At 39.9% G+C, this 22082-nt stretch overlaps 2 protein-coding genes across 2 annotated transcripts in view; both read right to left on the bottom strand.

The window, feature by feature from the left end:
* The window catches only part of LOC122494398 (cytochrome b5 type B), a 37324-nt gene extending 15841 nt beyond the window's left edge, over positions 1 to 21483 (bottom strand). Inside the window, exons 1-3 of the mRNA XM_043599535.1 lie at positions 21215 to 21483; positions 1421 to 1549; positions 891 to 920 (exon numbers count right to left, since the gene is read on the bottom strand). Of these exons, the coding sequence (XP_043455470.1) occupies positions 891 to 920; positions 1421 to 1549; positions 21215 to 21376 (321 nt within the window). The 5' untranslated portion in view covers positions 21377 to 21483. The remainder of the gene's footprint in view (positions 1 to 890; positions 921 to 1420; positions 1550 to 21214) is intronic.
* Positions 13796 to 22082, bottom strand: part of NIP7 (nucleolar pre-rRNA processing protein NIP7) — an 81498-nt gene continuing 73211 nt past the window's right edge. Inside the window, exon 7 of the transcript XR_006300151.1 lies at positions 13796 to 13842. The gene's annotated coding sequence lies outside the window, so the exon portion shown is untranslated. The remainder of the gene's footprint in view (positions 13843 to 22082) is intronic.

Here is a 22082-nt window from a genome sequence, read left to right as displayed (position 1 = left end):
GCAGAGCAACAGATGGCAGACACTGTCAAGCAGTCTCTCGAGTTGAAAGAATTCCTGTGTCTAGGCCAACTTCAAGTGCCGTATCAAACGTGTTCAGTGATTCCAGGCCAGTGAGGAAAGGGAAGCAAGAAGCGAGCAGAAGGAAAAGGGGAAGGAGCGCTGCCTCCATGATGTTCTAGGTGGCAACTAAACTGCTGTCCCTTTAAGTGGGAGGGCAACAGACGGAAGTCAAGAAAAGTGTGACGCAGTCAAGGAAATGAACAGCCCTGCTTGTGGGAAGCAAAATGGCTTCCAGATTTTGTTCCTGGTAGGTCCTGCAGCGCACATTAAGGTTTTCAAATATTTAATCTTTTGTTTTTGCTGTATCACGGAGTAAATGAAATGGATGTAGGCCTATTTGAAACTGCATGACACAAGGATTAAATCTGGGTAATAGGGACAGAAAGGCCCATTCTAGTAATTACTCCAGTCTGTAACTCCTTCAAAGACTTTCAAGTGAAAATCAACTTTCCAGTTATTTTCCCAACACAGAATTATTCTCACAGTACTTAATGTAAGAATAAGAAATACTTTTCTACAACTGAACCCATAAACTAATTTCCTTCAAAACCGTACAGAGCATGGCTTTAGAATTTCTTTTTTTTTTTTTTTTTAAAGCAAGTACAAGCATGAACAAAATGTTTCCTACTGTTCAAGACTCAGCTATTCTTTTTTTCCTGAGATGGCACTGAGTCCAAGCTCCTGAAAAATAGGATTTTTGCTTAGGAAAAAAAGGAACACTTCTCTTGTTAAGATAATTAAAAAAAACAAAAAACAAAAAACATTCTACCTGAGTAAATAGAAATATAAACACTTGAAACACATGAGAGAAACAGATGATTTCTTCTTACCTTGCTACCACTTTCAGGTTTAAGGTCATTCTGTTAAAAAAGGAAAACAAATAATATTTTAAGACGTATCCAAAGGCATATCTCACTATATACTTGTCTCTAACCTTAGAACATGAAGACTACATTCTGGTAGTAGAGAATTCTCTGAGGGACGTCAAGGTCTGTGGAAGGGTATTTGCCCCCACACTCCCAACTATGAACCTACCAGGGTGCCTTGTTCGAATGTTCACAGTTACCACTGTTTGCAAGAAATTGCCAAGAACAATCAAACCATTATTTTAGAAAGAGATGTTATTAATGATATTACAAAAATCAATCAAAAAAACAAAAAATCCAAAACCAGTTAACTTTTTAGATACTACATGTGTTGTTTTACATACAAGAAGCTGTATCTTAGCGCAGTAGGCCAAATGATTTGGGGGAATATGTAGCCTGACAGCTGGGTTGATTTTCCATTTTATTAATTCATCCCTCTCCTTGTGTTTTGTGGCTAGTCAGCAGCTTCCTCTCCCAGTTCAGTTAGTTCTTACCGGATGCACATCACCGATATAGTACTGCTTGAGCATTTCTCTGGCATCAGAGGAGTGGCCTACGTCCTCAAAGCTTTCACTTGCATCTGCACCAGCTTGTTCCATTAGGACCTCTTCTCCCCCAGGATGCTACAAGGAAAAGATACTTGCTGAATAGAGTGCCCTCTGAAAAGCAAGCTAATAGAAGTTACTTTCCCCTCTTCCGCTCTTTTCTCTTTTCTTCCCTTAATGGGAGTAATGGGACAAATTGACAATGAATGCCACCTGATAGGATGCAATGGGAAAAACGAAACATGACTTCTGTGATATTTATACCAAAAGTATCTAAAATTGGTAGAATTGTGAGGAAACCTAGGACAGTAGCAAACTGAGAGTCTACAAAAGGAGTGGCCTCTCTTCACCCAAAATAACAAGGTCACGAAAGCTAAGGAAAGACCAAAGAACAGTTCTGGATTGAAGGAGGCTGGCAAGATAGGACAACTAGGAACAACATGTGCTCCTGGCTGGATTCTTTCTGCCAACATTATCAACACGGCTGCAGAAACTCGAATGGACGCTCTGGTCAAAGTACGGAATTCTTTATTCTCTCTCTGTCTCCTCTCCCTTGCTCACACACTCGCTCTGTCAAATAAACAATTTTTAAAAATGAAAATTAAAAATGTTTTAAATTTCCAAAATAAATAAATAATAAGTTAAATAAGTGGTACCAAAATAACTGCCTCTGTACCAAGGAGGTTCTTCCAAGCGATACAACCCTGGACAAGTTACTAAGAAATTGAGATGTCTTTGTTTCCTTGTTTATAAAATGGAGATAATATGAGTAGGTATCTTAATTATTATTGTATCAAATCAGATCAGGATATGAAATACTATGTACTCAGAGAAAGGTACAGTTTGTATAAGACGCTACCATCTGTGACTCTAAAAAACAGATACATACACGTGTACACACACATAAAATCTCTGAAAACAGAGGCACTGGACTGGCTTAGTCTTAGAAAGTGCAACTCTTGATCTTAGGGTGGTGAGCTGGAGCCTGTGGTAGGTGTAGAGACTATTTCAAAACAAAGAAATCTTGGGGTGCCTGGGTGGCTCAGTCAGTTAGGGGTCCGACTTCGGCTCGGGTCATGATCTCGCGGCCCATGAGTTTGAGCCCCGCATCAGGCTCTGTGCTGACAGCTCGGAGCCTGGAGCCTGTTTCAGGTTCTGTGTCTCCCTCTCTCTCTGGCCTTCCCCCGTGCTCTGTCTCTCTCTGTCTCAAAAATAAATAAAGATTTTTTTAAAAAAAGAAAAGAAATTAAAAAAAAAACTCTCTGAAAACAATGAAAAGAACCTGGGAGCCAGGAGATGAGGTGAAAGGAAGACTTCACTGTACACCTTTTGGAAATCCTTTTACCAAATTAAGTACTATCTGTCGAGAAAATATTTTAAAATTACATTTAACACAGTCCCTGCCTTAAACGTTCAATAAACATTTACTTACAATGAGCAAATTTAGAATTTACATTTATGACATGCCTAAATTTGTATTTTTTAAATATCAAGTAATGTTTTTAAGTAGTTACTTTTTGTAACAACCTTTTAAGCAGGAGTATTATCATCCTTATTTTAAACATGAATTCAACTAAGTATAATCTCCCAAAGTCACTTGCCTATGAGCTCCCTGAGGACAAGGATAACTTCTATTTTTGTCTCATAAAAGATCTCCATCCAGTGAGTGGGTCCCCCATGCCAGTGCATAAGCAAGCTGTTTTAAAGCAAGACTGAGAAAGACACCACTCACCTGTCATTACAACTGAACTCTCTCAGCTGTAGTAAGCCATTAGCTTTGGAATTGTGTCCCAATGTGCCCTATATACCTCAACTATGTTAAGACGGTCTTTCCCTATGACACATTCCAACTATTATGTTGCCTTTTGGAGCAAAAGGATGACAAAATTTCTTAGCAGCTTGAGATATTTCAGGAAGTGGTTGAATTTACGAATTCCTGCACAGCTTTCTGCACAGCTCTTTCTAGAGCGACAAAGTCTTCACTTTCACCAATCTCTCATCACTTATAAATAAATAAGAAAAAGTGCCACACTTAAATATGTATATATAATACATATCCATTGTTTCTCCTGTATATTCTTTTTTTTATTTTCATTTTAATTTTTTAAATGTTCGTTTATTTTTTGAGACAATGCAAGAGACAGAGTGCAAGCAGCGGAGGGGCAGACAGAGGAAGACACCGAATCTGAAGTGGGCTCCAGGCTCTGAGCTGTCGGCCCAGAGCTGGACGCGGGACTCGAACTCACGAACCGTGAGATCATGACCTGAGCTGAAGTCAGATGCTTAACTGACTGAACCACTCAGGCGCCCCTCTCCTGTATATTCGATCATTTTAATCACTACACTACAATTTTTACTGAGTACTTATTTGATACAGTAGGCAGTGATAAAGATAAATTCATCCAGTATATACTGTCTTATAACCTTTCTTTCATGGAGGCAAGGAAGGTTGGAGAGGTAAAAACAAACAAACAAACAAACAAACAAACAAACAAAAAACAACCCTAGGTTTAGTGCCTCTCACTCCAATATGTGGTCTTAATACACACGGTTTAGAACAAGCAAAAGATTTCAAGGAACCTTTGTTACTGTTTTAGAACTCTATAAACTTCAGATAATATTTAAAATCAAATGGCAGGCCAGCTGGAGGCAGTGCACTAGGCCTGGGGTCACAGCACAACCCAGGCAAGTCCTGAGCCAAGGTAACGTGCAGGTTCGGGGTCTGGCCTGCAACCCCAACCAGACTGGCTCTCAATAAAGATGGCAGGAGAGACACCCAGCTGGCTCAGTTGGTAGAGTATGAGACTCTTGATCTCTGAGTTCAAGCCCCATGTTGGGTGTGGAGATTACTTAAAAATAGTATCTTATGGTATCTTAAAAACAAACAAACAAACCAACCAACCAAAAGATGGCGGGCACCACAGCTCTGGATGGCTCTGGGTGGTCCTACCCATGTTCATCATCACCCTCCCTGTGGCCATGATCCACCACTATGTGTCCATCCAGCCCCAAAGTGACAAGAAGCTCACCCAGAAGAGTTCGAGCCCTCCATCGGGCTCTGTGCTGACAGCTAGGAGCCTGGGGCCTGCTTCAGATTGTCCATCTCCCTCTCTCTCCGCCCATCCCTCACTAGTACTCTGTCTCATTCTCTCTCAAAAATAAATAAAAACATTTAAAAAATTGCTTTTAAAAATGAGAGGGGCACCTGGGTGACTCAGTTGGTTAAGCATCCAACTTCAGCTCAGATCATGATCTCACAGTTTGTGAGTTCAAGCCCCACATCAGGCTCTGTGCTGACAGCTAGGAGCCTGGAGCCTGTTTCGGATTCTGTGTATCCCTCTCTCTCTGCCCATCTCTCACTAGTACTCTGTCTTTCTCTAAAAAAAAAAAATAATAATAAAAAATTAAAAAATTTTCTTAATAAAACAAAAAAAAAGAAGCTCACCCAGGACCAAGTATTTGACAGCTGAAGTCCTAATTCAAAGCATAATCCTCAGAGATGAAAATTATATTCCCAAACAGTCCTTCTGACATGAAAATACAACTCCTAACCACCCAGAGTAAGGATTTTTCAAAAAAACTAAAGGGAAAATAGTACTACCTTCTCCTACGAATGATCCCACTATGCTCACAAACATGGTCAAAGGGAATTTAACAAATGTTCTCCCAATGATTCTTAGTGGTGAATGGATAAACATGACAGACATGCTTAGGCTTTGTTACAACCAAAGACCTATTTCCACTGACCTTGTGTTTTTTTGTTTTTTTGGTTTTTTTTGAGAGAGAGAGATAAAGCGTGAGCAGGGGACAGGGAGAGAGAGAGGGAGACACAGAATCCAAAGCAGGCTCCAGGTTCTGAGCTGTCAGCACAAAGCCTGATGCAGGGCTCAAACTCATGAACTGTGAGATCATGACCTGAGGTGAAGTTGGACGCTTAACCAACTGAACCACCCAGGCTCCCTGTCCACTGATCCTGTTTTAAGCCTATGCTACAGTAAAGAACTGAACTATTCACATTATCTGCATCCTGGTGAATTCCACATCATGGTGCTTCTACTAAGCATTTGGGTTTTAGAGCATTTACTCTCTCCTTCTGAGCCAAGATAATGCCAATGACCAATCAAAAATAATACAGGCACAAATAAGTAACAATAATAAACTGATTACGTGTTACCGCTAATAATAAAAAGAAGAAGGAGAAGGAGAAAGAGAAGAAGAATGCAGGCACAAATGACTAGAGCAGCCACGGCCATGCCCACAGACAGCAACAGAGCTTTCAAAGCAAAGTGGAAAGTTTTGGAGCTAATGGATCACCAGTGGGCACTAGATGATGTCAAAGAGGAGCTCATGGCCAAAGATCTCCACTTTGAAGGCATGTTCAAAAAAGAATTGTACATCTATATTTATTGAAGCAGGATTAGCTCTGTTGTGAACACACATTGTAGCCCTTAACCTTGTAAACTGAGCTGGGGCCTCTCAGAATAAAAAGGAGAACACAATGAGCTAGTGGACGTGCAGCAAGGATCATTCTTGTCTGAGCCAGGTTCCCCTTTATGTTTGAAACTAGAGGAAATGACTGTATTCTGGGTGACTTACAGTGAAAGAATTATTTTTAAGATGTTTAAAAAATTCCTTCTGGTGATAACAGAAAGGAAAGGCAGAGAAAGGAGAAATCCAAGCTAGTGATAATATACAAAAAACTTAGCAAAAATTCAATCTTTGGAAGAAACATTGCCAATTATAATAATTATCACGTACAATCAGCCTGATATATAAACCACAGTAAACTCCTGTTTCCTTGGGATCCAAATATCCTGAATTTTTACATCTAATTTATGCACTAGTATTTTAATAACTTCCTTCACAAACATAATCATTTTCATTAATAAAAATTTAGAAACTACTTATGAACAAAACAAGTATCTCTATATTGTTCATCGTGAGCCTACAGAATCACATAAAGAGCAAATGTATTAAAACTTTATCCAAACAAATTCTTTTTCAGAGTGAATATTCAGGGCAGGGACGTACTTAACAAACCTCCTATGTCTCTTCATACTGTCCAGGGAAAATTGGTGACCCTGGGGTACTGATGGATTCTCAAGTGCCTTTAGGAATGATCTTCTATAGGTTAAATAATGGGATATTCTTCATGTGGAGTTCAGAATAGATCAAATCAACTGAAAAAAAAATCAATGTCTGGTAAGTCAACTGAACTTAAGACCCAGTTATCTGGCTAAGAGTTTACATATCATTATAAGAAGATAGAGAGGGTAAATGTTGGCAGATACAAAGAGAAAGGATGTCCAGGAATAACTGCCTGGATTAAATGTCCTAGGAAAGTGGCAAGGTGCCATTTCTATATCAACAGGTAAATGTAATTTGCATGTTGAGTACTGTAATCAAAAGTGAATTATTTTTGACTCTATAAATTAAACCACTTTGTTTTCTCTTTAAAAGACAAATCAGGGGGCGCCTGGGTGGCGCAGTCGGTTAAGCGGCCGACTTCAGCCAGGTCACGATCTCGCGGTCCGTGAGTTGGAGCCCCGCGTCGGGCTCTGGGCTGATGGCTCAGAGCCTGGAGCCTGTTTCCAATTCTGTGTCTCCCTCTCTCTCTGCCCCTCGCCCATTCATGCTCTGTCTCTCTCTGTCCCAAAAATAAATAAACGTTGAAAAAAAAAATTAAAAAAAAAAAAGACAAATCAGGGGCTCCTGGGTGGTTCAGTCCATTGAGCATCTGACTTTGGCTCAGGTCATGTTCTCACAGTCCATGAGTTCGAGTCCTGCATTGGGTTCTGTGCTGACAACTCAGAGCCTGGAGTCTGCTTCACATTCTGTGTCCCCCCTCCCCCCCTCCCCGCCCACCCGCCGACCCCTCTCCCCAACTCAGACTCTGTCCCTCTCTCTCTCAAAAATAAATAAATATTTAAAAAAAAATTAAAAGACAAATCAGTTTTATAGAAGTAAAACAGGGGAGGTCAGAATAAAATCTGTGGATCCAATTAATGTCAATATGCTAGTTGTGATACTGTACTACAGTTTTACAAAATGTTACCATTGGAGAAAATGGGTAAAAGGTATAGGGATCTATCTTTTTTAATGTTTATTTAACTTTGAGAGAGAGACAGAGACAGAGAGACAGAGAGCATGCAAAAGTAGGGGAGGAGCAGAGAGAGAGAGACAGGATTTGAAGTAGGCTCTGTGCTGAGAGCGCAGAGCCCGATGTGGGGCTTGAACCCATAGACCATGAGATCACGACCTGAGCTGAAGGTGGATGCTTAACTGACTGAGCCACCCAGGTGCCCCTATTATTTTTTATAAGTACATATGAATCTATAATTATTTCAAAAATATTTTCTATTAAAAAATCAAGTTGAATTCCCTAATTATACACCCAAAAGAAATGTGTATACATACATGAACTCATACACACACACACAAATGATCACAGCTGCATTATTTGTTATGACCCTGAACTTGAACACCCAATGCCCATAAGCACAGTATGAATAAATTAAGGTATAATTCTACAGTAGAATCCTAATCAGCAATGAAAAAGAACAAACCACTGCAATATCCACAACATGAAAGAATATAGACAGGGAATAAAAGACACCAAACATAAAACAATATAAACTGTGACACTCTCATTTGTAGGAAGCTCAGAAACAGAACAAATCTATAATCTTAAAGTCAACAGAACATGTACCTCTGGGGATGATGAAGAAAACAGTGATTAGGAGGCACAAGGAGAGGTTCTAGCATGCTATACAGTTCTAGATGCTATACAGTTCTAGTAAGTATGTTCACTTACTAGAGTGACACCATATGGCTAAAACTTAGGAATATACAACTAGTGGGAAAATAAGCTCCAAAATATCATATACACAACTACCCTTGCATATATAGTCAAATGATCTTCAATAAGTGATGCAATACCAGTCACAATAGGGAAGGGGCACTCTCTTCAACAAATAATGCTGGGAAAACTGGATATCCACATACAAAAGAATGAAAATGGACTCTTATCTTACATCATGGACAAAAATTAATTCAGATGGACTAAAGACCTAAACAAAAGACCCAAAACTATAAAACTCCTAGAAGAAAATATAGAGGAAAAGCTTTAGGACATTGATTTGATAATGCTTTCTTGGATATGACATCAAAAGCATAGGCAACAAAAGCAAAAATTGACAAATGGGACTACATCAAATTTAAAAACTTTTATGCACTGAAGAACACGATCACCAAAGTGAAAAACCAACATAACGACTGGGAGAAAAGATATGTAAATCACAAGGGTTAATATCCAGAATATATAAAGAACTCCTAAAATTCAACAAAAACATCAAATAACCTGATTATAAAACAAGCAATGGACTTAAGTAGACATTTATCTGAAGATAATCTCCAGATGGCCAGCAAGTATATGAAAAGATGGTGAATATGAGTAGGCACTGGGGAAATGCAAATTAAAACCACAATAAGATCCCACCTCACACCCACTAGGCTATTATAAAAACACACAAACAAAACAACCACCACCACCATTGGGTGAAACCCAGAAAACCCAGAAAATAACAAATGCTGACAAGGATGTGGAGATATAGGAATACTTGTGGATTCTCAGGAAAGTAAAATGCTGCAACCACCAGCAATATCCATCTCCGGAATTCTTTACATCTTGTAAAACAAAAACTCTATGCACATTAACAATCTTTGTTTGATTTAAAAGGTCTCTTTCATCTGATATTAATACGTAGCCACCTCTCTCTTTTGGTTAGTATTTTCACGGAGTATCTTTTTCCATCCTTTCACTTTCAACCTATTTGTGTCTGGATCTAAAGTGAGTCTCCTGTAAGTAAGTAAGTAAATAAATAAATAAGTAAATAAATAATAAAGTGAGTCTCCTATAGACAGCATATTGTTGGATCTTGTATTTTTATCCATTCTGCCAATCCTTGTCTTTTGATTTAAAAACTTAATCCGGGGCGCCTGGGTGGCGCAGTCGGTTAAGCGTCCGACTTCAGCTCAGGTCACGATCTCTCATGGTCCTTGAGTTTGAGCCCCGCGTCGGGCCCTGGGCTGATGGCTCAGAGCCTGGAGCCTGCTTCCGATTCTGTGTCTCCCTCTCTCTCTGTCCCTCCCCCATTCATGCTCTGCCTCTCTCTGTCTCAAAAATAAATAAACGTTAAAAAAAAAATTAAAAAATAATTACTGATGAGGAGGGACTTAACTCTCTCAAAATTAAAAACTTTCATACATCAAAGACATTATCAATATAGTGAAATAACAAGCTATGGAATGGGAGAAAATATTTGCAAATCAAATATCTAACAAAGGACTGATGTCCAGAATATAGAAAGAAATCCAACTTAAGAGCAAAAAGACAAACAATTCAATTAAAAATGGGCAGAGTCTGATTAGGTTTTTCTTCAAAGAAGATACTGAGGACCAGTAAGTACATGAAAAGATGCTCAACATCATTAGTCTTTAGGGAAATGCAAATCAGACCACAATGAGATACCACTTTACACCTGGCTAGAATGGCTGTAATAGAAAAAAATAGTAAGTGCTGAAGACAATATGGAGAAACTAGAACTTTCTGGTTCTACTGCTAATGGAAATGTAAAACGCTGCTGTGGAAAACGGTTTGGAGTTTCCATAAAAAGCACAGAATTGACATATGACTGAGCAATTCCACTCCTGGTATATAACCATATGCACTGAAAACAAGGACTCAGATACTTGTATGTCAATGTTCACTGCAATATTGTTCACAAATAGCCAAAAGATGGAAACAATCCAAGTGTCCATGGATGAATGGTTGAATGGACAAACAAAATGTGGTATATACATATAAGGGAGTATTATTCGGCCTTAAAAGGAAGGAAATTCTGATATATGCTACAACACGGATGGACCTTTAAGACATTATACTAACTGAAAGAAGCCAGATACAAAAGGGCAGATATAGAATTATTCAATTTATATGTGCTGCCTAGAATAGTCAAATTCATAGAGACAGAAAATACAACGGTGATTACCAGGGGCAATGGAGTTATTGTTTAATGGGTAAAGTTTGAGATCAGGCTGATGAAAAAGTTCTGAAAATAAGTAGCAGTGATAATCATCTAACAGTGTGAATGTACTTAATGTCACTGAAGTGTACAGTTAAATATGGTTAAAATAATCAGTTTTATGTTATGTAGATTTTACCACAAGAAAAATTTTAAAAACCAACATTATGTTAAGTGGAAAGGATCCAGACACCAAAGGACAAATATTGTATGATTCTATTTATGTAAAGTACCTAGAATTAAGCAATTCCAGAGAGACAAAGCAGATTAAAAATTATCAGAGGAAGAGTGAAGAGGTGGTAGTTATTGCCTAATGGTTACAGGGTTCTGCTTGGGGTGATGAAAAGTTTTAGAAACCGATATAGGCATTAGTTGCACAACACTGTGAATGAAATTAATGCCACTGAATCGTACAACGAAAATGGTTAAATGGCAAATGTTATATGCTATATATTTTGGCACAATAAAAAAATAGTAAGGCTAGGTTTACATACCTATAATTAATATTAGCCAAAAATTTACTTTCATCTGAATCACAGCAAAACAAAACAAGTGAAACCAAGAGTTCCAGGGTTAACTTAAATAATCTAGATTGGTGGCCTACACTATTGAAATCTATTGGACAATCATAAGTTTCTTCCTATTTTTATTCAGTGTAGCTAATGTAAGGCAGTACATATTTCCCGTTTTTTCCAGGACCTGCTTTACTTTTGAATCTCATATGAATTTACAAAAAATTATTTTGACTTGGATAGCCTTTGTAGTTTTCACACTAATGGATCTTGTCCCAGCTTTTATTATGTAAGCAATTACACTGGTTACAAATAAAATTTTTTAAATATACTACACAGCAATGAAAATCACAAACTTTCAAAAGGGATGAAACAATGACTGGGATCCATTCATTTCTCTCTCAATCCAGCAATAATCAAGTGAAATACTTCAAAGATACAAAGGAAATTTTGTGAAGTCCTCTGGTGAAGGATTTTAGTCAGTTCATTTGTCCAAAGAATCTTCCTTAAGTTCATTTCCTATGTATTACTGAAAAGAGGACAGAAAATTTATGTTGTAATACACGAAAGAGAGAGAACAAATTACTAACAGAAAATGCACTTCTAGGGCACCCGGGTGGCTCAGTCAGTTAAGTGTCCGACCTTTGGTTTCAGCTCAGGTCATTATCTCGCGTTTTCATGGGTTCAAGCCCTGCGCTGGGCTCTGTGCTGACACTGCAGAGCCTGGATCGGATTCTCTCACTCTCTCCCTCTCTCTCTGCTCCTCCCCTACTCATGCTGTCTCTGTCTCTGTCTCTGTCTCTGTCTCTGTCTCTGTCTCTCTCTCAAAGTAAATAAACTTAAAAAAAATTTTTTTTTAATGTTTATTTATTTTTTTGAAAGAGAGACAGAGTGCAAGAGGGGGAGGGGCAGAGAGAGAGGGAGACACAGAATCTGAACCAGGCTCCAGGCTCTGAGTTGTCAGCACAGAGCCTGACGCGGGGCTTGAAACCATGAACCATGAGATCATGACCTGAGCCGAAGTTGGACACTCAACCGACTGAGCCACCCAGGCGTCCCAATAAACTTTAAAAAAATAAAAAAGTAAAGAAAATGCACTTCCGGATTACTAATTCTATGCAAAGGATGGAGGACAGATGGTAGAAAAGAAGAGAACGGGAATAATGACAGTAATGGAATAAAAATCATGATGGGAAGAAATTACACAAATTCTCTGTGAGTGGAAATCCCTTAATGATGTCATAAAAATGTAACAATAGGGATATGCTAAGGACCACCTGACCAGAAGCATTAAGATTTCAGAAGCTGCAAAATTAGGCCAGGTGATGAGAAGAAGGACCTCTAGCCAAAAGATCCAAATAAGATGTGGAGGCTGAGATTTTGGAGAGGACAATAACCACTTTCTGAACAACAGTCTAACAGTGCAGAGAAACAGGATAGACCTGAATGGTGAACAGGGGGAAATGGTGCCGGTCCACAGCATTTGGATTAGAAAGAACCTAGTAAGGCAGAGGTGCCATCCAGGAGAGACTAACTTGATGGTTGCCAGAAAGGGTGTAACCCTGGCAATCACCACTACCCAGGGTCCAAATTTCAGGTCTGCAGATCCAAACATAACTTATCCATGCTAGAATAAATCTCACTGCTACAGATTCTCAAAATTCCTTAGGTATCTTCATAATATTTGTTTATTACGATTGCAATTATTTATTTGATGTCTTTGTTCATCTGTTAGACTATAATCTCCATAAGAAAAAGAACCATGGTGGGGCGCCTGGGTGGCTCAGTTGGTTCAGCATCTGACTTCAGCTCAGGTCATGATCTCACGGTTTGTGAGTTCGAGCCCCACGTCCCCGTGTCAGGCTCTGTGCTGACAGCTCAGGGCCTGGAGCCTGCTTCGGACTCTGTGTCTCCCTCTCTCTCTGCTCCTCCCCTGCTCACAATCTGTCTCTCTCTCAAAAATAAATAAAAATTAAAAAAAATTTTTAATAAAAAAAAAAGAAAAGGGACCATGGTTGTCTTTTTCATGGCTGTATTCTAGAACATTGGATACCTGGAACACAGTGAGATCTAGAGAGCCCTCACTCTGTCCTCCTTCCCTCCCATTTCCCCTCTCCCCCTCTCTTCCTCTCGGGCATGTATGCCACACCCATGCCCACAGGCAAACGAATAAATGAAAGTCCATTTGTTCATCCAGGGCATCTCACCTGGACAGTGCTAGAGATTAAATTCTGCCTCATTTGATTTCTAGCTTTCCCTAGGACTAACCACTTGAAACTACTCAAGGAAAGAAAAGTATTCTTCCTATAGATTTGTTCATTTCGTAAGTTAGAGGACAACCAAATTGTACTTTCTTTTAACCAATTCTGGTAAGAATTGGTATTAGTCAGGCTCTGAAGCTTTCAGGGATACCCTCAGTACCCTGCTATCACCCCAAGCCTGCATTCTCAGTCTTTAAGGCAAGATTACTCTCTACCTTGTGTGACAATTACCTGTGCACAGATCTCATTCTCCCTTACAAGTCCAAGACATCATTTTTTTTAAGTTTACTTATTTAAAAAAAATTTTTTTTTCAACGTTTATTTATTTTTGGGACAGAGAGAGACAGAGCATGAACGGGGGAGGGGCAGAGAGAGAGGGAGACACAGAATCGGAAGCAGGCTCCAGGCTCTGAGCCATCAGCCCAGAGCCCGACGCGGGGCTCGAACTCCCGGACCGCGAGATCGTGACCTGGCTGAAGTCAGACGCTTAACCGACTGCGCCACCCAGGCGCCCCAAGTTTATTTATTTTGAGAGAGAGACACCGAGAAAGAGAGACAGAGTGAGAGAAAAACCCAAGCAGGCTCCGCCCATCACTTAAAAGCCCGTTGTCATGGGGCTCAAACCCACAAACTATGAGATCATGACCTGAGCCAAAATCAAGAGTCAGATGTTCAACCGAACGAATCAACCAGGTGCCCCCAGGTCCAAGACATCTAATTCACCTTTACATCTTCAGAGCATCTGCCACTTAGCACCCAAAAGATGCTGCAAGGAACAAATACATTTTATTATTTTTTTAAATAAGTTTACTGTTAATAAAAATAACCTCAATCAACCAACCAATGGTCCTTAACATTCAGCTCTTTATACCAGGCACCATAAGTCTTCATATGCAATATCTGTATTAATTGTCCTCACTCTGTGGAGTAGGTACTGTTATCTCTATCTTACAGATGGGAAAGGGCCTTTGCAGAGCTGTTTGCCCACAGTTACACAACTATTAGGTAAAGCACAAAACTGAACCAGACACTTGGCCCCCAAAGCCAGCATCCAGACATTACAATTATATTTCATATACACAAAGAACAAAATTTCCTTTAAAAAAACAAAAAACAAAAAAACACTGTTACGAAAATGAAAAGGCAAAATACAGATGGGGAGAAAAAAGTCATGATACGTATAAGGTTAACCCTTACACGATGTGGGGGTTGGGGTGCTGTCAAACCCCATCCCCCACACAGCTGAAAATCTGTATATAATTTTGGACTCTCCAAATACTTAACTACTAATAGCCTACTGTTCACCAGAAGCTTTACCAATAAGATAGTCAATTAACACATAATCTGTATGTTATATGTATTATACACTGTGTTCTTACAATAACGTAACTAGAGAAAAGAAAGTGTATTAAGAAGATCATGGGGTGCCTGGCTGGCTCAGTCAGTAGTAGAGCTTGTGACTCTTGATCTCAGGGTCATGAGTTCAAGACCCACACTGGGCATGCAGCCTACTTCAAAAAAAAAAAAAAAAAAGATCATAAGAGAAATTACTATATATATATAAAAAAAAACCAACCATGTGTAAATGGACCCATGCAATTCAAATCCGTTATTCAAAGGTCAACTGTATCTGAAAGGACTTGCATCCAGAATGTATGAAGAATGTTTTTAAGTCAATAAGAAAACAATCCAATTATAAATGGGCAAGATTGAACAGACACCTTACAAAAACCCATACAAATGGCCAATCACACCATGATGACACTCAACATCATTAGTCATCAAGGAAATGTAAGTTAAAACCACAAATTCTATACTAGCACACACCCATTAGAATGGTTAAAGTAAAATGACAAATACCATGTGTCAATGAGGGTGTGGAGAAACTGGAAAATTCATACATTGCTGGTGGGAATATAAAGTGATATAGACAGTTTGAGAAAAGGCCTGACGTTGCTTAAAAAGTTAAAAAAAAAAAAAAAAAAAGTATGACCCAGCAATCTCACTTTTTATTTAACCAAGAGGAAAGAAAATACGTGTCCACACAAAGCCTGGTACATGAACTCTCACAGCAGTTTTATTCACAATAGCCAAAAAATAGAAACAACCCAAATTTCAATCAACAGGTGAACAGATAAATTTCAGTACAATCATACAATGAAATGAACACATAAAATTAAGATAAAAAGCAATAAATAGGAACTGCTGATACAGAAGAAAAACACAGATATGTGAAGCCAAAGACACTAGACACAAAAAAGTGATACCACTGTTCTAGAATGTTAGAAATCAAATCAATGGTTGTACAAGAACAGAGTGACAGATACATTCTATATACTGTGATGGTGATTTCACAGGTGAGACATTTGTCAAAACTCACTGAACTCTACATATAAAATCTGTACATTTTTTATAATGGTTATTCATTCTTGAGAGAGAGGGAGAGAGGGAGAGAGGGAGAGAGGGAGAGAGAGAGGATGAGCAGGGAGGGGCAGAGGGAGAGAAGGACACAGAATCCAAAACAGGCTCCAAGCTCTGAGCTGTCAGCACAGAGCCCGACGCAGGGCTTGAACTCACAAGCCGTGAGATCATGACCTGAACCAAAGTTGGATGCTTAAACGACTGAGCCACCCAGAAGCCCCTATATTCTGTAATTTTATTCTATGTACATTCGATCTCCTTCCCTTAGGAGAGGGGGAAAAAAAACCTAGAAAAATATTAATAACCCAAATGTTCATCAATAGGAGACTGCTTAAACAAATTCTAATCCATACAACAAATTCTATAAATAGGGAAGTATTCCAGGAAGGGATATGTAAAGATTCTGAAGATTTACACTTAAGTGAGAAAGGCAAAGCACAGATCAATGAGGATGTTATGTTAGCTTTGGGGTAAAAAGAGTGGGAGTGACCACATTTACTTTTGCTTGTATATGCAAAACAAAACTCTGGAAGGATACACAAACAACGGTAGTTAAATTTAAGAGGCAGTAGAACTGGGCAGATGGAAAGAAGGCTTTTTTCACAGTGTACCTGTATACCCTATTTAAAAAAAAAATTACCTGGGCACCAGAAAAAGGTACCTGCTCTAAACTTCCCTTTATCACATTCCCAATCATTCCAAATTAGATCTAAAATGTGAAAGAAGGTAGCATAAAACAGACCTAATTCCATACTCAGCAGCCTGAGGCAAATCCTGATGTAATAGGCATACACAGATCAGGGGTGCCCCGGGTGGCTCATTCGGTTGAGCGTCTGACTTCAGTTCAGGTCATGATCTCACGGTTCGTGGGTTTGAGCTCTGTGTTGGGCTCTGTGCTGACAGCTCAGAGCCTGGAGCCTCCTTCAGATTCTGTGTCTCCTCTCTCTGCCCCTCCCCAACTCACTCTGTCTCTCAAAAATAAATAAATGTAAAAACACACACACACACACAAAAAAACCCAGATCAATTAATAGATACTATAATTTCGTTAAGGAATACTACGATTGGGGCATGCAGCTGGCTCCGTTGGAGCATGCGTTTCAAACTATAATTCTATTTCCGTATTTATTTGTACATATTTGTATATATTGGTATATGCACAGAAGATGTAGAACAATTCAAACAAATTCTTGGAATTGAAAGTTTTACTTTCTTCCATTCTGTGTTGCTTTTCCCTCCAACCTTTTCTTGACTTCTTGGCCAAAATCATCTACTTGAAAAATAAAGTGCTTTCTTGTCGGGATGAGCACTGGGTGTTGTATATAAGCCAGTTTGACAATAAATTATAGTAAAAGAAAAAGAAAAAGAAAGTGCTTTAATGTCACCCCCATCTTAAAAGGCTTCAGTGGTTTTCCAATACATTTAGGATCAAATTCTACCTACCCTGCCTGGCCTGGCTCCCACCCACCTCTCTGGCCGTTCTTGCCCTTCATTGGCTACCCCAATGGCCACAGCTGCTTTCGGTCCCACTGACGGACCAAACTCTCACTTGCCTCTGCAAATACTGTGGGAATGCTCTTTTCCCTAGTCTTCCCAACTAGCTCCTTCTCCTCAGCTCAGTTACCTCACAAAAGTTACCTCACAGAAGCTTTCCAGAAAGCTCTTTTTAAAGTACATCTCCCCACCACCCCCAATTTTCTTTCTCAACTCCTATTTGGTTTCCTTCAAAGAAAGCACCATCATTGAACGTTTGTCTCCTTTTGTTTTGTCTCCCGTGGAAGAGGAGCTTCAAGAGGACAGAACCATGTTTACTTTTATATGCCACCAGGACCTAGTACCACAGCACCTGACAGTCAGCACCTACACTGTGGAACGAGTAAAATGCTATCCCATCTGTAGGCAAGTCCTAAGGCAGTATTCCCACTCATGACCATGGTCACTAAAAAATACATACAAAACCTCAAAATATCACAATGTGTTATTTTAAGTTATTCTTTTCAGTAATGGTTATTTATACATAAGACAATGGCGCCCAAACTGTTCTTACCTGTGATACACGGTACGAAAATTAGAATACTGACTGAAACCAAGGCTCACAAAATCATACTGACCCTTGCGAAGGGAGTTGTACTTTGTTATTTTCTAGCCCAAGTCATAAGACAGTATAACCATTTTTCTGTGACTTTTCTATACTACTAAACAGCGCAAAGACAAAGATGTGTACTGCTGCAAGGTTCTGGGTTTTCATTAATGATTTCAGTAAGTCAAACCCATACCACTAATTCAAAAATGCAAAAGTAATGTCAGGGGAAGGATAATTCAATTACATTACCAATTCTAAATCATCACATTCAAACTCCAGAGTAACATTATAAACATATTCATTTAAAAAAAAAAAAAAAAAAGCAACCTACAGACACAGGATATTCAGATTAGGGACCTCTTTCTAAGGAGAAGCCCCGAAGTATTTCAATTATAAGAAGGATGAGAGCTGATACAGGTCCTCCCACCTCACCTAATAGCAATCCTATTCTTCCAGACCTGCAGGCCAAAAACTTTGGTGCCATCTTTGACCTCTCTCACTCCTCAAATCCATTGCATCATCAAATCCTATTGGCTCTACCATCAAAATACATCCCAAATCTGATACTTCTCACCATCCCCCATTGCCACCAGCCTGGTGCAAGCTACCACCCCTTGCCCAAATTACTACAATAGCCTCCTTCCTAACTGGACTCCTCAATGTGGCTTTTGCCCTCCTTCAGTCTCTTCTAAACATTGCAGAGGGATACTGTTAAACCATGAAGTCACATCATGTCACTCCTCTGCTCCAGTTTGAGTTCCTCTCCTAAAAGTCAAAACCTTTCATGAAGCCTACAGAGCTGTACTTGATCTGCCCTCACCTGATCATGCAGACCTCATCTACTACTCTCCAGCCACTACAGCCTCCCCTCACTTGTCCTCCCAACACTAGACATACTCCCACCTCAAGGCCTTTGAACTTGCTCCCTCTGCCACCCCCACTCTTCCTGCAGATATCCACATGGCTAGCTCCCTTAAACTTCCTTCTGGCCTTTAGTCATTCTCTTAATAAAACCAACTCTGGCCATCATACCTAAAATTTCAACCCCTCACCCTCACACCTTCATTCCATATACATCCACAGTCCTCTTCTCTGCTTTATTTTTCTTCTTAGAACCTACCACTACCTAACACAGCATACATTGTATTTACTCTGCTTATTGTCCACTCCCCATCGACTAATCTGCATGAGGGCATAAATAGGGCATATCCACTGCTGTCTCCTAAGCACCTACAACAGTATCTGGCACATAACAGACACCTGATAAATATTTGAATGAGAAAATAAATGAATGAACAGGCTTGGAATGAGCAAGATAATAGGAACAGAGAAGACAGATCAGGTAAGTAAGAAGAGTTAATTGCAGGTAAAGATCTGTGGCTCAAACTTCACCTGTGATGTTTCTGGCTCCATCAACACGTGGGAACCCGGTCAGCAGCCACTACTCAAGGTTGAACTAATGTTCAATCTTGAACTAACATCCACTACAAGCACTGAATGCTTCTTCAAGTTCATTATGTATTCTAAGTCAATCAAGAAGAAATTTGGGAGAGGAGCACTTGGCTGGCTCAGTCAGAGGAGCACACGACTCTTGGTCTTGGGGTGGTGCATTTGAGCCCCATGCTGGGTGTGGAGATTACATACATAATACATAATGAGAAATTTGGGGGAAATGAAACCACAAATGAAAAACATCACCTACCGTTATGAATTATGCTTTAACACGCTACCACCCACAACTGAAACTTACAATGAGGCATATGCCTAAGGACCTAAGGCCAGAATTTTGAAGTAATGCTATGTAGACAAGAGAAATCAAGGGATCTATCTAAACCAGATTCTGCCACTAATCAAATGTATGACTAAAATCTGTGAACCTGTTTCCCACCCTGTTAACATAAGGATCACTACATCCAAGTCACTCTCAACTAGTCATCCAAGGATGAAGTAATGGGAAAGTACTTTTAAAGTACTGTTTTAAAAGCATAAAAGGCCATACCCCATACAAATACAAGTTACTAAATTCTAAGATGTTAACTTACTGGCCATTAAGAAGATTTATTAAAAACAACGTCCTTTTGGGAAACTTCACATTTCAAAACTTTTTATAGATTTATAAATCAGGATGTAAGGGCATCTGGGTGGCTCAGTTAGTTAAGCAACTGACTGTGGCTCATGTCATGCTCTCACAGTTTGTGGGTTCGAGCCCCACAGCAGGCTCTATACTGTCAGCTCAGAGCCTGGAGTCTGCTTTGGATTCTGTTAAAAAAAAATTTTTTTTAATTAAATAAATAATCAGGATTTAGTGATTTCTCCCCTAGGCTCCAAATTAAGAAAATATATATTTTACTAGAATATTTGCTTCACAAAAACAACTAACAGAAATGAAGTTTTTCTCAGTTACAACAAGGTTATACTGCACAAGAATTTCCAAGGAATTAACCGCAAGATTATTAATCTATTACTCAACATGATACACATCAAAAAAAATATATGTTAATATGTATATATATAAATACCTCAAAGTGTCAAGGATTGGGGTGGGAGCAATGACTGCCAAGGAGCAAGAGAGAACTTTTTAGGATGATGGAAATGCTCTGTCTTAATTGGGATTTTGATCACATGGGTGAATGCATTTGTCAAAACTCATCAAACTGTACATTTTAAATGGGCACATATTGTATGTCAATTACACCTCAATAAAGTTAGATACATTAAAAGTCTATCCTATTCCCTTAAACTAAAAAAAAAAAAAAAAAAAAAAAAAAAAAAAATCACTCAGTTGCACCATGGTCTCAAGAACTTGCATAATGAGATCTATTGCAACAGGTTTGAAGATTTAACAAAGAGGACGTCAATGGCCAAAAGAGTCAACTCATGACCTTCCGGCCTCAGGGTTAACTCAAATTAGAAAAAAAATAAAAGCAGCATAATCAGGGGGTAAAAATGTCAGCTTCTTATAAAAACCAAAAATGCTATTAGTTAGGAAGACACAGCGGAAATAGCACAGGTTTGGAGCCCTTCAAACCTAGGTTAGAATGGTTATAGGCTGTTAAGCGTGTGACCTTGAGAGCCCTCAGTCTGGAGGCTCAGTTTCCCTTTCTGTAAAATGGGAATAATGATGGCTTAAGAGTTTGTCCTAGGGCACAGTTAAGTGCTCAGTGTATGATATGCAATTCATGATACTACTGAAGACCGGAATTTAGCGCTGGCATGCAGATCTAAGACCCCTCGGTTTTCGTCTAGGGGAATCGTGGCCACTTATCGCCCTCCGCCAGGCTTCATTTCCCTTCTATACATATCCACCCTGCTGCTTCTCTAGTCCAGACCGCCCCACTCCCGTGCAGTTCCCAGGGCCTGCGCCCCACCTCCCGGGCCCCCACCTCGTTAAGGAAACGGGTGATATCGTAGACTCGCCCGTGGATCACCAGCCATATCTCCTTCATGGAGTTGTGCTTCGCCACCTCCTCCAATCGATAATAGGTGACAGAGGTCTCGACCCCTTGCCCTTTCCCATCGTTGCCGCTTGCTTCCACAGTCGCCATTGGGCCTGAGACACCTCTTCTCCACCACTAACCCGGTTTCCAAAGCTAACTTCCTCGAGGCGGGCCCTGAGCTCAGCTCTCCCCGGCTTCCGTAACCAGGGCCGTCGGTGGGCTCCTGGCAACAGCCAATCATGCTCCCGGATAGTTCCTGGTTCGTTTTCTTTTCACCAATGAAACAACGGATTCAGGTTCAAGTTCCACCCACCTCTCGCCCGATCCTTGGAGCGTAGGCCTGGTTCGAGGTCCGACTAACCAATCAGAATCGTCCATCCCTCCAATCTCACCAATCACATGCAGAGATTTTGCAAAGACGCGTAACGGAGACGGATAGACAGGTGTTAAGCAAGGGAGGTTTCACCTTCACTCCGCGTTGCCGCCTGCACAGTGTGGGAAGAGGAGGCAAAGTCTCCATTTTCCTGTTTCCTTCCCCTTCCCTTCCTTTCGCCGTGGACCTCTTGAGTCACACGAAGCTTGTTTTCCCCCACCTCTTGCGCGGCTTGTATTTCAGGGCGGGTTTACATGTTTGTTTGCAGTCTTCAGACTGTGATCTGTTGTTGCCCGTCTAAGTCTCATTTTCCTAACCAATAAAACGAGCAAGATAACCTCATCCCTGCAGAGAAGTTTGGCCGATTAAGTGAGGGAGTGTATCTCTACAGCGCTTGACACAGTAATCAGAACATAACAACAGTGCTAGAAAAAAGGGGGG

Source organism: Prionailurus bengalensis, chromosome E2 (assembly GCF_016509475.1).
Source record: "Prionailurus bengalensis isolate Pbe53 chromosome E2, Fcat_Pben_1.1_paternal_pri, whole genome shotgun sequence".
NCBI classification, from domain to species: Eukaryota; Metazoa; Chordata; class Mammalia; order Carnivora; family Felidae; genus Prionailurus; species Prionailurus bengalensis.
This window is presented reverse-complemented; position numbering and strand designations above follow the sequence as displayed.